Source organism: Oryctolagus cuniculus, chromosome 11 (assembly GCF_964237555.1).
Source record: "Oryctolagus cuniculus chromosome 11, mOryCun1.1, whole genome shotgun sequence".
Taxonomy (NCBI): Eukaryota; Metazoa; Chordata; class Mammalia; order Lagomorpha; family Leporidae; genus Oryctolagus; species Oryctolagus cuniculus.
The window spans coordinates 28,191,606-28,210,855 of record NC_091442.1 but is presented as its reverse complement, the minus strand read 5'-3'; the positions used below and the strand labels follow the sequence as shown (position 1 = coordinate 28,210,855).

The 19,250-nt window shown below is 59.0% G+C and overlaps 1 protein-coding gene across 4 annotated transcripts in view; it reads right to left on the bottom strand.

Moving 5' to 3' along the window:
• EBF4 (EBF family member 4) overlaps window positions 1-18,800 on the bottom strand; it is a 70,741-nt gene extending 51,941 nt beyond the window's left edge. For 3 of the 4 annotated variants that reach the window (XR_007919348.2, XR_007919349.2, XM_051845200.2), the window contains exons 1-7: window positions 18,465-18,800; window positions 17,832-17,953; window positions 8,884-9,040; window positions 8,645-8,708; window positions 8,436-8,491; window positions 5,759-5,832; window positions 4,803-4,871 (exon numbers count right to left, since the gene is read on the bottom strand). Coding sequence is in view for 2 of the 4 variants with exons in the window: in XM_051845200.2 (XP_051701160.2) it covers window positions 4,803-4,871; window positions 5,759-5,832; window positions 8,436-8,491; window positions 8,645-8,708; window positions 8,884-9,040; window positions 17,832-17,953; window positions 18,465-18,785 (863 nt within the window). In the remaining 2 variants the exon portion in view is untranslated. The remainder of the gene's footprint in view (window positions 1-4,802; window positions 4,872-5,758; window positions 5,833-8,435; window positions 8,492-8,644; window positions 8,709-8,883; window positions 9,041-17,831; window positions 17,954-18,464) is intronic. The other variant, XM_051845201.2, reaches the window with a different exon arrangement.
• Window positions 18,801-19,250: the final 450 nt, after the last annotated feature.

Here is a 19,250-nt window from a genome sequence, read left to right as displayed (position 1 = left end):
TGTGATGTCAGCATCCCACACAAGCACTGGTTTGAGTCCTGGCTGCTCCACTTTCAATCCAGCTCTTTGCTAATGTGCCTGAGAATGCAGTAGAAAATGACCCATGTGCTTGGGCCCCTGTCACCCATGTCGAGCCCTGGGGAGTGAAACCAGTGTATGGAAGATCTCTTTCTGTATGTTTCTTCCTCTAACCTTGCCTTTCAAATAAATAAATAAATATTTTTAAAAATAAAAATTATATATGTATAAATATGTATTATGAATAATAATGTATTTATTATATTTTATTTATATTTGTAATATACTACTCTGAGAAAGAACCAGTAGCTACAATACATTAAAAAAAAATCAATACAAAAAACCCCAAATAACTCAAAAAAAGAAAAATGGGCACAAGATTTTTGGCACACACTCAACAGAAGGCAGTAAGTGAGCAAATAGGAAGAAGCTCCATCCATCCCTGTAGCACTCAGGAAAGTGCAAGTGCAGTCCACCACTATCGCCGCATACCCCGGCGAGATGGGCTGACGGGGGAAGTGAGACAGTCTCAGGTGTGCAGCACAGGAGCTCGGTCATGGGAATGTCACTCAGTACCGCCACCGTGGCTGGAAAACAGCTGGACATGAACTCGTTAAGTTGACCATGGACATCCCTCCTGACCTAGCAGTTCCAGTTCTGCTTTAGATCCTGAACAAACCCTTGTATCTATTCAAATGAGACACAAACAAGAATGCTCACAGCAGCTCTGCTTAATGATAGAAAATTTAAATATGACATAATACAGGTAAATGCAGCAATGCACATAAATCCTGGAACTATAACACTGAATTTTAAGAAACTGCAAAGAAAAAAGACGACTGAGGACGCCTGCTACAACGATAGCATTTTATAAAAACACAAGCATGAGTGAATAACACATTCTCTAGGTTTATCCAATCTGAGAAATTAAGCCCCAGCCTGCAGCACCAGCATCCCATAAGGGCGCCGATTTAAGACCTGTCTGCTCCACTTCCAACCCAGCTCCCTGCTAATGTACCTGGGAAAGCAGTGGAAGATGGCCCAAGTACTTGGGCCCCTGCACCCATGTGGGAGACCCAGAGGAAGCACCTGGCTTTGGATTGGGCCAGCTCCTGCCGTTGCGGCCATCTGGGGAGTGAACCAGCAGATGGAAGACCTCTCTCTATCTCTACCTTGCTCTGTAACTCTTTCAAATAAACAAAATAAATCTTAAAAAAAAAAAACAAAGGGCAAGCAGGGAGAGGGTTGACAGTGGTATGGAACTGGGAGAACTGGCTTCAGTGGAATTTTTAATGTTTTCATTTTATATTTGTATATGTAGATTATTATGCTTCTGTATTTCTATTTTGTTATATTTTTCTTTTGCATATATGATATGACATAGTAACTTAAATTTTTTTTCAGATAGATCAACATTTAAGTAATAAAGCCATCAAAGCACTTGAAGAAACCACAGGAAAAATCTTTAAAAATATTCTTGTATTTATAAAGGCCTTTCTAGATGTAACAAAATCCCAGACATTTAAGTATTTAAGACATTGAAGGTTTCAGCAAATTTCTGCATATGCAGGGTTAAAAGACAGCCAACTAGAAAAAAAGTGTACAACTCAGACAAAAGGCTAAGTGTTGCAACATACAATGTTGCACATCAGTAAGAAAAGCCAATCTACAGGAAAAGCCAGCATAAGAGAGGACTGCAGAAAAGGAAATGAGGACAGCCCTCACGCACAGGCGACCCTGTGCCCAGCGTCACCCAGCGCAAGAGAAACGGCACTCACCGCTCGGCTGTCTGACGGAGGAGGTCGGAGACTTGTGGTGCGCTCTGCTTGCTGTAGTCCCCTCTGAATGCCGGCGCCTCCACTCCCGGGTCATCATGTGTGCCCCTACCCTGTGTGGTGACCCTTGGTGGCTCAGTGTCTACACAGGGAGGCGACTTCCACCACACTCCTCGCTGTTCCCAGAGTTCCTTTTCTGCCTTGCCCTGGCCTCCACCGTCTCTCGGCCACCTGCTACTAATTAATGCACCCTACAGAATCCCAGCTACCCGGCCAACCCACTCTGCAGCCTGCAGCTCAACCCCGGGGCAGCGCCTCATCTCCCCCAACTCCATTAGAACCCACGCTCCCTTCCCACACGCCTCTCCTTTGTGTTAAGTGCCTTTCACTATTGTCATCTCAGGTTTCACTACACTCAACTGGCAACCCCCTAACGCTGGTTCCATGCAACCACTCACCTACTCTGCACTAGCACCTGTGCAGTTCAACGTGGCCAGACAACGTTCTCACTACACGGATGCCCACAAACCTCAGGCGGGCCCTTGGTGCTGCTTGGCGATCATGTGGTGTTTCCCCGGTCCCTTCACTCTCCTGAGCACTTCATGCCATCTAAAATAGCTCAGCCCTCCTCCCCCACCCCCTGCCCTGCCATCCTCATCCACAGCTGTTAATCTTACTGCTATTTCACCGAGAAAACAATCAGAAGAGGGTGCCGACACGTGCTCATGCTGAGCAGACCCATGGACCCACTTCTGTGGCCATGTTCTCCGTGGCCCCTGCTATCTTACGGATGAACAGTCTACACTGCCAGCTCAAAGCAGTCCCTGGACTAGTTCCCCTCTGCCAACCAAAGGACAGAGTTTCAGCAATTCTCCTCCTCTTCTGCACCCTGGCTTCCCCCGTCCCTACTCGCTGCTTCTCGTCAGCACAGCACCCAGCTAGCGTGCTTTCTTTGTTTTCTTGGTCTTACATGGGGCTCCCACCACCACTATTTCTTTGATCCCTTAAGACCAAACTTTAGGAGCTCCTCTGTCTGCTGCCTGCAATCCCCCGCCACCCCCACCCCGCCCCCCTGCAACCATTGCTCCCTACCTGTGATCCTATCCGTGCCCCTGACACGGCTCCCGCGGAGGAAACCCAAGTCCTCCACGCTGCTACCTCCAGTGGCCAGCTCTTCATCTGCTTCTCATTTCCTTGAGAATTGGAGGCAGGTGCTCACTGCCTCCTCCTGGGAGCATTTTCTCTTCCAGGCTCAGAACACGACCCTCCCTCGAGCTCCCTCTGACCTCGCTGGTTGCTTTGTCCCTGTCCCCTTTGCTGGTTTCATAGCTCCGAGACCTCTAACTGCTGGCCAGCCCGGAAGTCACTCCCCAGACCTTTCCTACTCTCTGACAACATTCAATCCCTGGGTGATGTTTCATTCAAATTTCTCATCTGCAGCCCGAACCTCTCCTCTGAGATCTGCACTCCCGTTTTCAGTTAGTTTCTCAACATCCCCACCTGGGGGCTGGCGTTTTAAATACAACAGGGCTAAGCCTTGCTCCTCACCCTCTGGCTCCTGAAATCTCTCCCTTCTCCATCCTAAATTGATCAGATTAGACACCTTGGCGTCATCTCTCTCTCTCCACCTCTCCTTTTTTCTCTCTTCTCCCTCCCTCCCTTCCTCCCAAAACAGGTGCCATCAGTTCTGTGAAATGGAATGTGTCCAGAACCAACCACTTCTTACAACCTCAGCTATAACATCCCTGGGTTCAGTCCCCATCGTCTCGGACCTGGATCACCGTGATGGCTCCTTAACTCATCTCCCGGCCTCCTACAGATCCTCATCAACACAGCGGCTGGAGTGACCTTGCCAAAACAGAGGTCAGTCGTTTTCTTCTCACCCGCTTCCACGTCCAGAACATGAGTAAAAGCCAAAGTCCTGACGTGGTCCACAGCACGCCCCACGTGCAGCCCACGGCACGCCCCACGTGCAGCCCACAGCAGCCTGCACGACTTGTCTTCCTCCTGACTCGCCCACTCCCTCCAACGTCATCTCTGTCACCTGTCTGCACCCCTGCACCTGCTGGGTCTCCTCACTGTTCCGGAGACACACCAGCCTAGCTCCTGCTCCTCTTCCCCCAGACACAGCACACATCCCACCCCGTACTTCCTCCAGGACTTGGCTCCAGCGCCAGCTTCTCAGTGCGGCCTGGCAGACGCTACCATCGCAATGCCCCCTCCCCAGGCACTCCCTGGTCTTCCTTGGAGGACTGATTTCTCTCCGCAGCCATTGCCGCCATCAACACGCCGTACGTTTCATTCATTGACTCGGTTCACGTCTATCTCCCGGACCGGACTGCAGGCCCACAAACGCAAGGCTTGTTGTCTATCTTGGTCACTGTTTCACACCACACAGAGGGGAGCCTGGCACAGAGGTGACACTCCTACGTTATCTACTGGACAAATAAAACACTTGACTGGCCAGAGCGTGGGGAAAGGAAGGTGAGGAGGCGGTGTGCTGTGTGCTGACCACAGCGCTAGGAGGGAGACTGCATTTTGCACCTTCTCTGTGCATTTCCTATTTGAATGCAATAATTGTAAAAACCGAAATCAGATCAGGAGCGCGCACTTTCACGAGCACGACTCTGACGTCCCCAGTCGTTCCCCGATCTCACAGTGAAGGATGCTGGGAGAAGCCGCATGCTGTGGAGGTGGAGGTGGACCTGGGAGCAGGCCTTGCTGACGCCCATGCAGCCCCACGTCCCTGGGCGCTGGTTCACCTCTCCTACCCCTGTCCCTCGCAAGCCCCCATGACAACCCGCCTGCCTCTTCAGCACCTTCCTTCAGGGCTCAGGGAATGCAGCTCCAGAAAAAGTGCCACCAGGGGCTTCACCCCAGGGCCATGGCTGGTGCTCCCTGGGGCCCCGGCAGCTTCTCTCTCTGCTCAGAGCACCCTGCTTGGAGCCCTGTGGCTGAGAGAAGCACCCTTGGCCCTGCAGCTTCCCGGCCGCGTCTGCCTGCCAGTACCTGTCAATGATGACGGGGTCTGAGGGGGTCTCGTTCCGGTTGCCACAGCTCTTCCGGTCACAGCACCGGCTGCGGGAGAGATGGAGAGGAAGGGAGCAGTGAGGGAAGGAGGGGGACAGCGGGGTGGGGGCAGCTCCAGGGGGAGGGGCTTGCACCCCTTCTCTGGGTGTAGGATTCCCCGAGGACCCGGGGAGAAAGGTAGGGACGGACCCAGTAGAGTCCTCAGGAGCCGGAACCCCTGGGCCCAAAGGTTGGAAGCTCTGGGAAGCCTGCGGCAAGGGCAGGCTGTGTGTCTCTCCCACTGTCCTGCACGCACAAACCACAGACAGGAGCTGGGGCTGTGAGCACGCAGCTCGGGAACGGTCACTTGGTGCCTGCCCAGGACCCCGGCATCCGGATCAAGACACGCCTCCTGCAGCCCCTCCCTGCCACTCCCCTCCCCAGCGTGGCCGCTGTCTCCCCAACCACAGGGTTTTGAACACTGCTGTCTTTCCCACGCATCAGGGAGTGCCTGACCCTGCAGGCTTCTCTACCAGGGAGACCTTGCTCGAAATGTCAAGTTCAGGGATGCTGGAGAAGAGGCAGCTGGGAGCTGTGTCCCTCACCCTGACCCCAGCTATCAGGGAGCTGCCTTGAGGTGGGAGGCAGCAAAGCTTCACCCCCAAACCAACCCCAGAGGCCTGGGATTGCCTGGCCGCCACCCCCCACTCCCCAGTGAGCTCCCTGCCCGCTCCCCCCCCCCCACCAGCTTTATTAGTGAAGCTTCCAGGAGCCGCAGGAGGCTGCACTTACAAAAACACTTGGAAGCCACATAAACAGGCCGGGCTAATGGGGCCTCAAGGACCTTCTCCTCAGTCAGCCCTGCGCCCAGGGGCCTCACTCCCCCCTCAGCCTTCCCCCAGGGAGCAGGGCCTGGGAGGAGGCCTTGGCTACATGTTGGCAAAGGGCCAGCTCACCTGCACATGATCTCGTGGGTGAGCAGCACCCGGCACATTTCAGGGTTCTTGTCCTGCCCCTCGTAGATGATGGCCTGGGGGAGGGGAAGAGCCAGACTGTGGTGGAGGAGGCAGGGGGGTCAGGCCGTCATCCTGCCTTAGGGGAGCCCGGGCAGAGGAGGGGAGGGGCGGCTAGCCACGTGGAGGACACCTCCCCTGCCCCCACCCCCACAAGGCCTGCAGATTCTTTATTTTATTTTATTTATTTATTTATTTATTTTGACAGGCAGAGGGGACAGTGAGAGAGAGAGAGACAGAGAGAAAGGTCTTCCTTTTTGCCGTTGGTTCACCCTCCAATGCCGCCACGGCCAGCGCGCTGCGGCCGGCACACCGCACTGATCCGAAGCCAGGAGCCAGGTGCTTCTCCTGGTCTCCCATGCGGGTGCAGGGCCCAAGCACTTGGGCCATCCTCCACTGCACTCCTGGGCCATAGCAGAGAGCTGGCCTGGAAGAAGGGCAACCGGGACAGAATCCGGCGCCCCGACCGGGACTAGAACTCGGTGTGCCGGCGCCGCTAGGCGGAGGATTAGTCTATTGAGCCATGGCGCTGACCTCTTTTATTTTTTTGATTCATTTTATTTATTTGAAAGGCAGAGTTAGAGACAGAGGTAGAGATGGAGTAGGTGAGGGGTCCTTCCATCCACTGGTTCACTCCCCAAATGGCTGCAACAGCTGGGGCTGGGCCAGGCCAAAACCAGGAGCCAGGAGCTTCCTCCTGTTCTCACCCTCGGGCCATCCTCTGCTGCTTTCCCAGGCCCTTAGTGGGGAGCTGGATGGGAAGTGGAGCAGCCAGGACTTTAACTGGTGCCCATATGGGATGCAGGCACTGCAGGCCAGGACTTTAACCCACTGTACCACAGCACTGGCCTGGCCTATAGTGTGTTTGTCCACAGGCAGCCCTTTCACAGCTTTGTTCTGCTTTGGACCAGGGGTCCCCAGAGGCCAGGACCACCACTGGGCTGCTGATGGGGCCGATACACCCTGAGCGCCGCTCTGCACCTTGTTCCCCTCACCCCAGCATGCAAAGTCTTCCCACATCCTCCGTGGACCCCTGCCTCTGCTTGGGAGCCTCGGACCTCTCAGCCTCTGGGCTGGCTGCTGCTCCTTCCCCTCCCCCACTCCCCCCCGACACCCCCCCAGGCCGGCATCTCCCCTGTGGGCAGCCGGACCAGCTCCTCCCCAATCTCCCAGAGTCCCTCTGCCTTCAGCACAGCACTCCCCAGTTTATAACCCCTGGGCCTCCCAGCCTTCCTGTGGGGAGCAGCTCGGACTAGACTGTTACTGGAATTAAGACTTACTCTATGCACCTGCTCTCCCACAATATGGCGCTGGGAGAGAAGAAAACAGCTTCTACACAGCTGCCTCCAGTTCAACCAATAAACTGTAGGACTTGCTCCTGATTGGAGGAGAGCAGTGTACTCGGCGTGTGGGCAGCCGAGTTGGGATTGGCAGAGGAGGACTATAAAGGAGGAGAGAGACGGCATGCACCAGGAACATCTAAGGGGAACACCTGTGCAGCCCCCGAGAGAGCCGGCCGGCGGAGTGCCGCTCCCCTGCGGAAGTGGGGAATGTGGCCAGGGGGAACCGCCCTTCCACGGAGGTGGAAGGGACAGTAGCCAACCCGGGAAGAACCAGCAGCAAACCCGGGGAGGGCCGAGCAGATGAAAGAACAGTGCAGGGTTTAGTGTCGCTCCTCCACGAAGAGGGGGAGCGACACTTCCCATTTGGGGGGTCTCTTTCTCTTTAGCCTTCCTTGGACCCCTTCCACACTCATCCCCCACTCAATCCCACCTGTTGTTACTGCCTGGCCCACGTCCCCCTCCACAGTGACCATGACCTTCAAGAAGCAAACCATTTCTTCCTCTGCCCTGTTGTTGGATGAAGGCTACCTCAAGGCCCAGCTGGGTGGGAAAGCTCAGATCTCCTCCTTAAAGTCTGGGCCCACAGCTGGCCCATTCCTTACTCGACCCGCTCCTGACCAGCACAAGACACCCGGGCACATGGGTCCTGGCCTGGCAGGATCACCTTGATTATCCAGAGCTCCTCACGCTGGGCCCTGAGCCCCCTTCCTGTGCCCAGCAAGGAGCTGAGAGTGTGCAGGGGAAGCCCCTGGGCCCACAGCCACATCCCCTTTGCTGGACCAGCCCACATGCTCCCAGTGTCCAGCAGTACTGGCTGCCTGGGGCTCTGTCTTGAGAAGAGCTCCCAGGGGGGCAGGAGCTGACCCATCTGAGGATGTCTGGAAGGTTACCATGACTGACCTCTGCAGGGGACGAAACGCTGGCCTCCTTGCTTCAAACTGGAACTCTCTGGAGTTCCCCTGGATCAGGCTGAGCCCAGACTCCAACTAAAACCACGTCCTCCTGTCCAACTCCTCCTGAGAGCCCCTCTCACTCCCCGCGCTGTAACAAAGCACCCAAACGCCCGTCTCGGGCAACACCGCTGAGGAACATGACCCAAGCCAAGGCTTTTCCAGATCAGTGGGCTACAGTGGCATCCTCCTGCTGTGGCCTGGGTGGGATCCGGGGAGCTGGGTGGGCTGAAGGGCACAGGTTGGGCGAGGATAGGTGCTCACTCGGACCAAGGGGCAGAGAGGATCTGGGGTGAGGACGGGTCGGCCTCTCCTGGGCTGGCTCACCTGCTTGGACATGGAGTCGATGAGACGCACGTAGAGGTCCTGCTCCGTCCGAAGTCCTGCGGGGGAAGGAGAGCACCTGCTATAGGGGGAGGAGCCTCTGGAGCCTGTGCCGACCGGATTACACCCACACCCTCCCCACCCAGGGGAGGGCCACCCAGTTCCCAGGCTTCTTCCAGGTGAGGGCTGTGCAGGGCCGTCCCCTGGCTCACCATTGTTGTACACCAGCCGGAGGCGGTAATGGATCCCGTTATTGGTCTTTTCGGCTCCAGGCTCCTGCAGGGATGAGATGGGGAGAATGTTCAGGGGGTTAGGGATGCCCCCGCCTCCCAGCCCGCCTCCCTTACGCCCCAACACCCGCCGGCCTCCCTCCCTCTCCACCCACCCCCACACCCACCACCCATCCGTCTGCCCCAGGGGTCCCTCCTAGCCAAGCCCACGAGCCTCTCACTCGCTCCTTTTCCACAAAGTCGACGAAGGCTGTGCGTTCCACTTCCACAGGCTGCCCCTGCCGGTCGTACATGGCCAGCACGAAGTGGAAGAAGTTGGATTTCCTGAGGTTGGAGGGAGGCTGCTTCTCAAAATGGGCTCGTGCCAGGCCCACGCCACTGCGGGAGGAAAGCAGCTGGAAAACCACCCGACCCCCCAGTGAGAGCGGCCCCGCGCCTCCGGCCAGGGTCTGGGCAGAGTAACCAAGTCAGACGGCCAGGGCCAGCTCCGTTCCAGATGGAAGCCGCCGCAGCCTGCTCCCTTGGGACAAGGGGCACAGCGGCTTCTGTGACAGCCCTGTCCGACTCCCTCTTGGGCTTCTCCCTGGGCTCCACATTTTGCAAGGCTGATCTCCAAATCTAAGGTGAAGACCAATCCACCTTACCGACTATATGGACCCTAGACTGTCCTTTAGGGCATCAAGGGGCATGTGGGAGGTTGTGGAACAAACATCCCACGGAGCCCCAGCCCACGGCTGAGGATTCCATGGGCCTGGGAAATCAGATGGCCAGAGACATCAGACTGAAGGTGGACAATGCCCTTCCTAGAAACAGAGGGACCTGCCTTAAGGTTCATAAATGACAACCATGGGCTCCTTGGGCGTGGGGAGCTTCTCAACTGGCCTTGCCAAGGGCTCTCCTGGCCCATCAGAGACCATTCCCAGTAGCAAGTTCAGGGTGAGAGGAAGAGAATAACAAGGTCTCGGTCACCAAGCATTTTTTTCCTGAACCCCAGTGATGCGCTGCACACCAGACAATGTCACAAGTAGGGCTGGAGTTAGGGGCCTGGAAGGGGAGGGAAGACAGGCACAGAGAGCTGGCACACAGGGCCAGGGGGAGGACGTCACCACGTGAAAAACTAGGGGAGCAAAGGAAGAAAATGACCAATTGTTTGTGACAGATGAGGGCAAGACTTCCCCCCCTGGCCCTTGCAGCAACAATAGGAGCTCAACAGGTGGAGGAGGCGAAGGGCAGATAAAGCAGCTTAAGAAACGCTGCCCTTGGAGGGTGTCACGCTGGCCACGGTTTTAGGAAGTGAAGTGGGGAGAGAATAACTTGTACCGGAAGTCCTTACCATTCCATACAGGGGCACAAACACCGGGGAAGCAGTTTGGCCTTTCCTCTCTGGCCAGGGTCCTCCGAAGCACACTCCTTAGACGCTGCATGGCCCAAACCCTCCCTTTAGCAAAGCGTGCTGGGGCCACAAGTGTTAGGAAATGCAGCTTTGCAGTGCACGTGGGGGTCCTGGGATGCCCTCCAGGAACGGCCCTGCTGCAGCTGGCTCAGGCTGCCCTGCCCTGTGCGGGAGCCAGCCTTCAAGATGGTTCCCAGTGCCCTGGTTCCCTGCCAATCATGCCCTTGGGGTGGGGGCACCTTCGAGAACTACCTGGGAAGCATGGCCACCAACCCAGTCAACACTTCAGTGACTGCAACCTGCAGGGTCAGGAGCCACCCTGAGTCACAGCCACCACCCAGCTGAGCTGCCCCCTGAGTTCCAACCCTCAGAAACGGGTGCAATAATTGTTTTAAGCTACTGAGTTTTGGAGCAATTTTTCTGAGACGCAGAGAGAGAGATGCACAGAGACAGACAGACACACGAGAGACCTCCCATCTGCCGATCCACCAGGACTGGGCTGGGCTGAAGCTGGGAACTGGGAACTCAGTCCAAAGCTCCCATCTGGGTGGCACAGATTCAACTACTTGAGCCATCACCTGCTACCTCCAAGGGTCTGCTTTGTCAGGAAGCTGGAAACAGGAGCTGGAGCTGGAACCGAACCCTGGCACTCAGATATGAGATGCAGACACCCCAACTCGTGTGTCAACTACTAGGCTAAATACCTGCCGTGCAATTTTCTTTTTTAATGCAGCAAAAGATAACTAAACATGAAGGTACTTCAAAAAGTTCATGGAAAATGGAACTAAGAGGTAAGATTATTTGAGTGCAATGAGACTTTAGAATCCATGCATAGTTTTTCATAATAGGTATTTTTCATTGACTTTCTGATGGCCCTTCATGTGCATGGATTTCAAAAATGTTTTGCACCAAAGTAAGTTTACCTTTTAGCTCCGTGTTCCACAAGCTCTTCAAGGCACCCCGCACACCATGCAGACTTGCCTGAGGGCACTTTTGTGGAGGGACGTGGTTGGGGAAACGCACTGGGAAGTTCTGCAGCCGGGCAGGGTTCCAGAAACTGGCAGGGAGGACCCGGCAATGCGTGGCTTGGGACCCAGCGGGCTGCAGTCACCATGACAGCTGGGGCTGTGGTCATCGAAGGGGTGCCTGGGTTGGTGGCTGTGTTCCCCAGGGATGTGGGGTGGGGGATGGGGGTGGTGGAACTGTCCCGAGGGCACTTGCGACTGCCCTCCCCAGCACCCGTCGTGGACGTGCACTGTGACAACAGCTGCCCTCTGCATCACTCCTCGTCATTTAAACTCAACTTCCGTCTTCCTCGGCTTCATGCTAAGCCTTGGTATCTGAGATGTCGCGGCAGGAGGGGCTTGCCACAGTGGCCTTGGTGAAAGGTGACTCAGAAGGCGGAAGTGATGGGGTGGGGGTCACCCACGCCTCTTCCTGCCACAGGTGTTCCATCCTCCCTCCCCTCCTCTCGCCCTCAGCCTGTAGTCCTGGAAGTCGGGACCTTGACCACCCCCAGCCCAGCCAGCCCCAGGCAGGGAAGCCCAAAGAGGGCTTTGGATCACAGCAGGTCCCTGATTACAGCTGATGAATATGCTAATGAGACGCAGCCCTGGGCTCCTCCCTCCCGCTCTCAGGACCAGCTCAGCTGAAACTGCACCAGGGACAGCTCCCAGGACCACCGAGTGGGAGAGGAGGTCAGAGGCTTGTGGAGTGGTCTCAGATCACTGAGGCCCTTTTTTTCTGCCCCCTCACCTGGGAGGCGCTCGGAAAGCAGCGGGGGGGGGGGGGCAGAGAAAGCAAGAGGTCTTGGCAGAGAGAAAGTGTGGATTCTGAGAAACAACAGAATCCCCTAGAGCACCCCACAGCCTCTTTCTACACAGACAGCCCTGCACTGCCCAGGCCAAATCCCAAACTGGTACACAGCACATCGGCGATGCTGGCTGGAGTGTCCTCTCCCAACCACTGGCAAATATCAGCCGGTCTCCTGCCAGCCTCCGCGGAAGTCTAAGCCCCAAGCCACGCTTTCTTCCAGGGGCCTGCCCTGTGGGCAGGAGGGGATTATTGGGGAGAGGGGAGAGGAGAGAGGGCGGGGGGCGAGGTATTCAGTGCTGCCGGGTTGAGGGCATAGAGAGGCTGCACCACCTGAGACTGTGCCCAGCCCCACGTAGGGTCGGCCCAGCTCCCCTTCCCCTGCGACAGTCCCCAGTGTCACCCTGCCCTTTCCCACCACAGCTCGGGGTGGGTGTTAAGGCACAATCATCCTTCAAGGCTCGCACCCAGCCACGAGGCAGCTGCATTTGTGAGGAGGTCAAGGCAAAATGAGAAGAAGGTTTTGTTCTAAAGACACTTGTGTCTTTCCTATGAACAAGAGACAGAGGGTGACATTGGGGGGGGGCATAGAAAGGGGGAGAAGACAGACAGGTGAAGACTGTGCCTTCCCCCAGACGGCCCCCACGGCCCCTCCACCCCACGCTGTACCAGGTGACCAATCAGCACCTCTGAATGGAACTGCAAGCCTCAAAGGGTTTGCTCTTCTCCCCCCCGGGGAATAGCTGATGCTCTCCTAATGAGAACAACAAACCAAGATTAAAGAACAGAAAGAAACAAGAGATGCAAACAACTCCCAGGTGCCAAGTGGTCTGAGTGCCCTGAGAGCTGTATCCTGGGTGCAGACGAGTGGGATACAGGTGGGAGGTGGGGGCCCCTGGCTGCTCTTAGGAAAGCTCCATCAGAGGTGGGCACAAAGGCGATATCTGACCCCTGATCTGCAGAGCACGGCCGCCCAAGACACCCACTGGGAGGGGGGAGAGACGGAGAGGTCTACTCATGGGGATCCTGCCTCTAAAAGAAGGAAGGGAGGATAGAGCTGCTAGGGCCAGGCAGGTAAGTGTTTTTGCTAGGTTGCCCTAGAAGCAGACTCCCAGACAGGGAGCCAAACACCCACAGTCTACATGGAGGCAGCCCACAAAGGGTGCATTTCCCCGTCACCCCTGCGGGCAGTGCAGCTGCGTCCCACAGGAAACTCTGGAAACAGCACGGAACACATGCCTCCTCGGAGTCATCCCAGGGGGATAGGCGAGGGAGCTGGGGTATTTATCTACCAGCTCCAACCAGTCACTGAGGGCTGCTAGAGCTCTGCTTTCTCCGGTGTCTCCGGCTGCCATGCAGGTGGGCAGAGCAGGCCCTGGCAGCCCACACACGTCCTCAAGCCAAGGGAAGCCAGCAGGAGAGGCAGACCCAGGGCCTTGGGGAGGTATGGGAGGGCTACCAACCACCAGCCATCCAGAGAGCCACAGGAGGTCTGATGGAAGGCAGCAAAGCCGCAGCCCGAGGGCCCTGGGGCAGCCGGGAAGAGGACGGTTCATGCCAACTACAAGAACTGCCTCACCTTGCACGTGTATTGCCGAGCCCATAATTTAGAAACATTGCGTGCACTTAGCATCATTAGCGAACAAAGCACACCACATAAGCACCTTTTCCAGATAAACGTGGCAGAGTGACGAAAACAGCCACATTAACCACTTTTGGAGGACTCCAAGAGGAATCAGTTATTTCCTTGCTTTCTTAAATAGGCTGTTTGAAACAAAATATTCAAAACGCTCTCCCTTGGGCCCCAGACTGTGCCCAGGCAGTGGGGCATTTGCTCAATTAAGGAACCCAGATTTGGGAGGAAAAAGCATTCCTGTTCACATTTCTGCCTCCACCCCTTCCCCCATACTGAAATCAACCCCAAGTTCAAGGAGAGCAGTTGAAGGCCAGGAGAGCTTCAGTTTGCACAGCTACTTTTCAGTGGGAGCAAACCTGCTTTGTGGCAAGCATGGGCTTCCTGGGCAGTGTTGGGAGTCCAGGCTCAAGCTGACACCAAGGACAACCTGAAGGTCCCACCTGGGCCATTCAGGTGGCCTGTGCTCCCCAGCACCAGGGGATACCACAGGGACTTGGCCAGGCCCTCCTGTATCAGCTGCTCGCGGGACCCAGCCCCAGCTGTGCTACACACAGAGCCGCCTTGCTATCTCTGCCTTCCATTCACAAGGCTGCTCGTGGCTCTTTATATCCCGGACTGTGTGCTTACCCCAAATACCAGCGAGTCGACAGCAAGCCCCCAGGGGACATCTCCCCCAGGGGCACGCCCAGCCCTTCTGCCTTTCCTTCCTTGACAGGCCGAGGTCCTGAGTGGCGCCTCTGTGGCAGCCTGTTTGCTCTTTGGGTCTGGGATGCTGGGAAAAGGGGGCTCCAGTACCGCTGTCATAGCATGGAGGAGGCTCTGCTGGCGTCCCCCGCCCAGCAGGTGGCTTTCCCTCTGCTGTGTCCAGCCCTGCCTCTCCCCATCCCGGCACCGGGCACGGCCATGGCAGGAACCCCGTCCCTTCCCTCCACAGCCTCCTTCCTCTGAGCACCCCGCTGGCCACCACTCTCCCCTGCAGGCATCTCTGGGGCCCCGGGGCCTGGCACTCCTGCCCCAGCAAGATGATCTATCGACCTGGCACGCCCAGAGGCTGGCTGTGCTGTAGACTGCGGACATGAAAGCAGCGGATCACAGGAACACACCCACCTCACCACGCAGGAGAGGGAGGTCATGGGGGGGCTAAAGGGAGCTGCCCAGAACCTGTGTCCTGATGTTCCTGCTGGAGAGGAGGTTGAGAGCTGTGGCGGCTCCAGACTGCGCCTTCCCACGGCCCTAAGCCGCTGCTCTGCACACCTGCCCCAAGAAATTGGCTCAGTGACTCAGATCCTTGAAAGAGGCGGGGAGGGAAGGAGACGGTGGAGGGAGGGAGAAAAGCCCCTCACTGGCTCGCTCTGCTGCCCTTCCTCCGGCCCTCGCGTCTACCTAAAGACTGCCCACCCCTCTTCTCTTCTGCCCACCCTCAGGCCTGCCTGCCAGGTCCCAGGCTGAGGAGTGGCTATTAATTATTAAAGCAAACAAAAGCATTTCCTAGCACGGAGGTTAGCCTGCAGCTGCTTCCAGGAAAGGCAGCCCCAGCTGGCTTCTCTTGGGGGCCCTGCTAGTGGGCTGGGATCAGCTCAGGAGGGTCTCCCAGGGGTCTCCTCCAGGGGTCTCCCCATCCTGGGAAGCTCGCCAGAAGGGGGAGAGCCTCCCGCACGGGGAAGCTGGGCTGGGGCTCTGGGTCTCAGAGATGAAGTCCCACTGGTTCAGGCAGGGCAGTCACAGCAACAAGGAGGCTCTCTCCACTGCCTCTCTTCCCCGTGCTTCCCTTCCTGGGCGCTTGGAGTTGAAGCGTATGCAGCCCCTCTTCTCTCCTACCCTGCTTTTGCCCAGGCCCCTCCTTCCTACCAGGAGAGCCCACCTTCCCCCCCCGTCCCCCCCTTCTTGGCAAGCCTTCTGCTCACCCACCTTTTGCAACAGCTTAGCATTGTTTGTAAGTGCCAAGTTATAGAACTGGGGAGCCACAGCTGCTCCAGGACCCGGTGCCCGGAGCTCTCCAAGGTGGAGCAGGGAATGCAGCAAAGAGGGGTCTGGGAGCCACCTGGATCCCCTTCTGCTTTCTTCAGCAGATGCTCACCGTCCCCCTGTGGGCACTACAGACAGATGGATGAACGGCCACCAACCTTGCAGAAGACCGGAGGGCCCCAGCCTGCAGACCAAGGAAGTTCGGGGCTGGCACAGGACAGCCAAGTCTGGCCTATGGTAAGCATCCCTAGGCAGCACCCAGAACTGCTCCCTTGGGCAGGGTGGGAGGGCACAGATGGAGCAAGTGCTGGGGTCGGGGTGGGGTCCTGAGGCTGCTGAGACTTTACTCAGTGGGTGTGTGGGTACCTAGGACAAGGGGACAGTTTCCAGAGAACAGAGAGCTTACGGCCAGGGCAAGGCTGTTTTAGGATGTTAAGGCCTGAACAGAGGACCAAGGAGTGAGACAGAAATGGGGGTGAGGGTAGGAAACCTGGGGAAGAATGAGAAAGGATCAACCTGCCCCCTCTAGAAGCGAGGAGAGAGTCAGCCACACATATGGGGCTCCCAGTCTGGAGCCCAAGACAGAGAAGTCTCCAGACTTGGGGACAAGCAGCCCAGGGCTAAAGAATGTCCCTGACAATGGGGAGGGGGCTTTGAGTCTCAGCAATGGGGCCTGGGGACCCGCCCCAGACAACACTGCTTGCAGCCAGCCCTTGAGGGAGCGTCTCATCCCCCACACTTCGCTCCTTACCCACTCTTACAGCCCATGGAGGAGCGGAGGAAGGCGGGTCCACATTAAGAAATTGACCATCTCAAGTTAAAAAGCCAGAACCAACAGGAAAACTGGCAGGGCACCAAACTGTGGGCACAGCAAAGAAAGACGGGAAGCAACCACACCACAGTGTGCACAGTAGCCGAGTTAGATGCAGAATGTGTTCTTATGTTTTCCAGGTTTTCTTCTGGCAAAACTTAGAGAAGTGAATTTATGTGCAAGATGCCTTCTCGCCCTGAAGAGCTGAGCTCCAGACAGAGCCCCGGGTGCTCGCTCCCGACCTCAGTACAAGCACAGGCATGCAGAACCAAGGCTTCAGTTTTCACCTGAAAACCACCATGTGCCAGGGTGGGTGTCTGGCCCAGTAGAGAATGCCCACAACCCACAGAGGGTTGCCTGAGTTTGATCCTGGCTCCGGCCCCGATTCCAGCTCCCTGGGAGGCAGCTCAAGTGATTGGGACCTTGCTACTCACTTAGGACACTGGGACTGAGTTCCTCCCTTCCAGGTTGGCCACTCCCACCCAAGCCATCGGGGGCATCTGGAGAGTGAACCAGCAGATGGGCGCTCTCTGACCTTCCCTCACTGCCCCTCAAAACCGAAACAGTGGCATCTGCTCCGGGGTGGACTACCTGCGACGGCCTCGGGGCAGGGCTGGGGACGTGAGTGTCAGTGCTTTCGGGTCTGATCTGCCCTAGCAACTCCCTACCAGAATCCCTTCAGGCTGCGGGCAGCAGCTCAGCCCCCGGGAAGCCCACCTGGACCCACTCTGCAGAGCCAGCCTTCCCCATGGGATGTCTACAGGGCGCCCTCACTGCCCTCATGCTCAGCGCCAGATGCAAGAGTTCCAGGTGCTGCAGGGGGGCACGTCAATAATCCTTTAAAGTTCCCGTCCAAACCCTGAGTCCATCCCCTTCCCCTCCAGCCCAGACCGCTGCAAAGGAGTCAGAGGAGAGAGGCGTGGGTGCTGGGTTCCCACCGGCTCCCTGCCTCCCGCAGGACATACAAGAAAAACACCTGATGGAGAGGCAGGGCCCTGCCCCATTCCCAACCCCAGCCAGTCCAGCCAGGCCCACTGCCCACCTCATCTCGTCCCCACTCTGCCCCCCAGCCCCGTCCCTGGCTCCGCACTCTCCCATCCTCCAACTCTGAGGGGCGTGGGAAAGGAGACAGGGACTGGGTTTCTCCTCTTTGCCGGCGGACTCACGGACTTGCTTTGGACTGCCCTGGAAGGAGTCGACCGTTCGCAGACGGTAGGCAGCTGCGGGTCCCAGCTCGGGGACCACAGGCAGCGGTGATGCCTCCTCCTCCAGAGCCCGGGACTGCCACGCCCGGCTGGCGTTCGCCACGGCGTCCGCGAGCGACAGTCAAGTCAGAGCCCGGACAGCCTCGTGAGCGGACAGAAGCCCCGCCTCGGCCCGGCCGGTAGCCGCTGCAGCAAGTACTGGCGCTCGGGACCCGGTGGACAGAAGTCGCCGGGACGATCCAGAGTTGGGGCTCCCTGCACCCTGCACTCCGGCAGTTCAGCCGGCTGAGCGAAGGCGGCGCGGAGCCATCGAACCCGAGCGCGCAGGGTCCGGTCCGAGCGCTTACCTCTGCGCCGCGGTGCTGGCGTCCAAGATGCCCGCACCCTGCATCCAAGAGCGCACCGAGCCCAGGCTGGCGGGCAGCAGCGGCTCCTCCTTCAGGCTCAGCCCGCCGCGGGCCAGAGCATCCTGCGCAGGGAACATAAGGGCGCGCAGTCGGTGGGCGCCCCCACCGCCCCGATCCGGTCCCGCCTAGGCTGTGGGCGTCGCAGCTCAGCCCGACCCGACGGCACCGGACGCCTGGAGGAGCGCAGCGCAGCGCGGAGTCCGGGTGGCTCAGTGCGCGCTCGCCTCTGGGGCGCTCCCTCGGAGAAAGCGGGTCCGCAGGCGCCACCGTTGTCCCCTCCCCTCCCGGGGCGCAGGGCGGGGAGATGAAGGGATTCCCCCGCGGCCTGAGCGCTGGCGGGCGCTCGGCGTGCGGGGCGGGGAGGGCGGGGAGTCGAGCCCGCACCCGGCCCGCGCGGAGGCGCCCCAGAGGCGCGCTCTGGCGGCGGCCCAGGGCCGCGGTCGTCGGCGGAGGGGGGGCCCGAGCGCCCCGGGAACTGCCTCGGGCAAGGAGGGGGCGCGGGGCCTCCCGCCCTTTCCCCCCGCCGCCCCCACCTCCCGCCCGCCCGCGGCGCCGGCGCGGGGCGCTGATTACCATCCGGGAGGCGGAGGCTGCGGGCGCGGAGCGCGGCGGCGGCGGCGGCGGCGGCGACAGCGGCGGCAGCGGCGGCGGCGGCAGGAGCAGCAGCAGCCGCGCGTCCCGGGGAAAGACAGGGGCAGCGCCGGGCCAGCAGACGCCGCCGCCGGCGCCCCGCGTGCCCCGGCGCCCCGGCCCTGCGGCAGCCCCGGGCGGCAGCACCTGGAGCAGCAGCAGCAGCAGCCCGGCCGACTCCCCCCGGGGCCCGGCTCCCGCGCCGCCCCGCCGCGGCCGCCGCCGCGCGCCGCTCCCCGGGGCCTGGCCGCGGGCCCGGGCCATCCCGCCGCCGCCGCCGCCGCCGCCGCTCCCGGGGGAGCGGGAGCCGAAGGGAGGGAGTGCGGGCGGGAGGAGGGATGTCGGGAGCGGGCGGGCCCAGGGGACTGGGGGCCGGGGGAGGCGGGGGCGGGGCGGCGCGGCCGGCCGAGGGGCGGCCGGGGACGTGACATCATCGGGGGAGGAGCGGCCGGGCTCGGGCCGCGGCGGCAGGGCGGACCCTGGCGAGTCAGTCGCCAGGGCTGGGGGCTGCGGCCTGGCCGCGACCGCTGGGGGGACCCAAGGCTGCGCGGCGAGGGAGCCGGGCCCCAGGCTGGAGGGGCGCGCCACGCAGCGCTGAGATCCGCCGCAGCCTCCCCGTCGCCACCGGACGAGGCTCCCGCCGCCGCGCGGCCTCGCCTCCCTACCCAGCGCCCGCCGTCCCTCGGCGCCGACGCCGGGCTCCCGGCTCCCGCACCTGGCACTCACTTT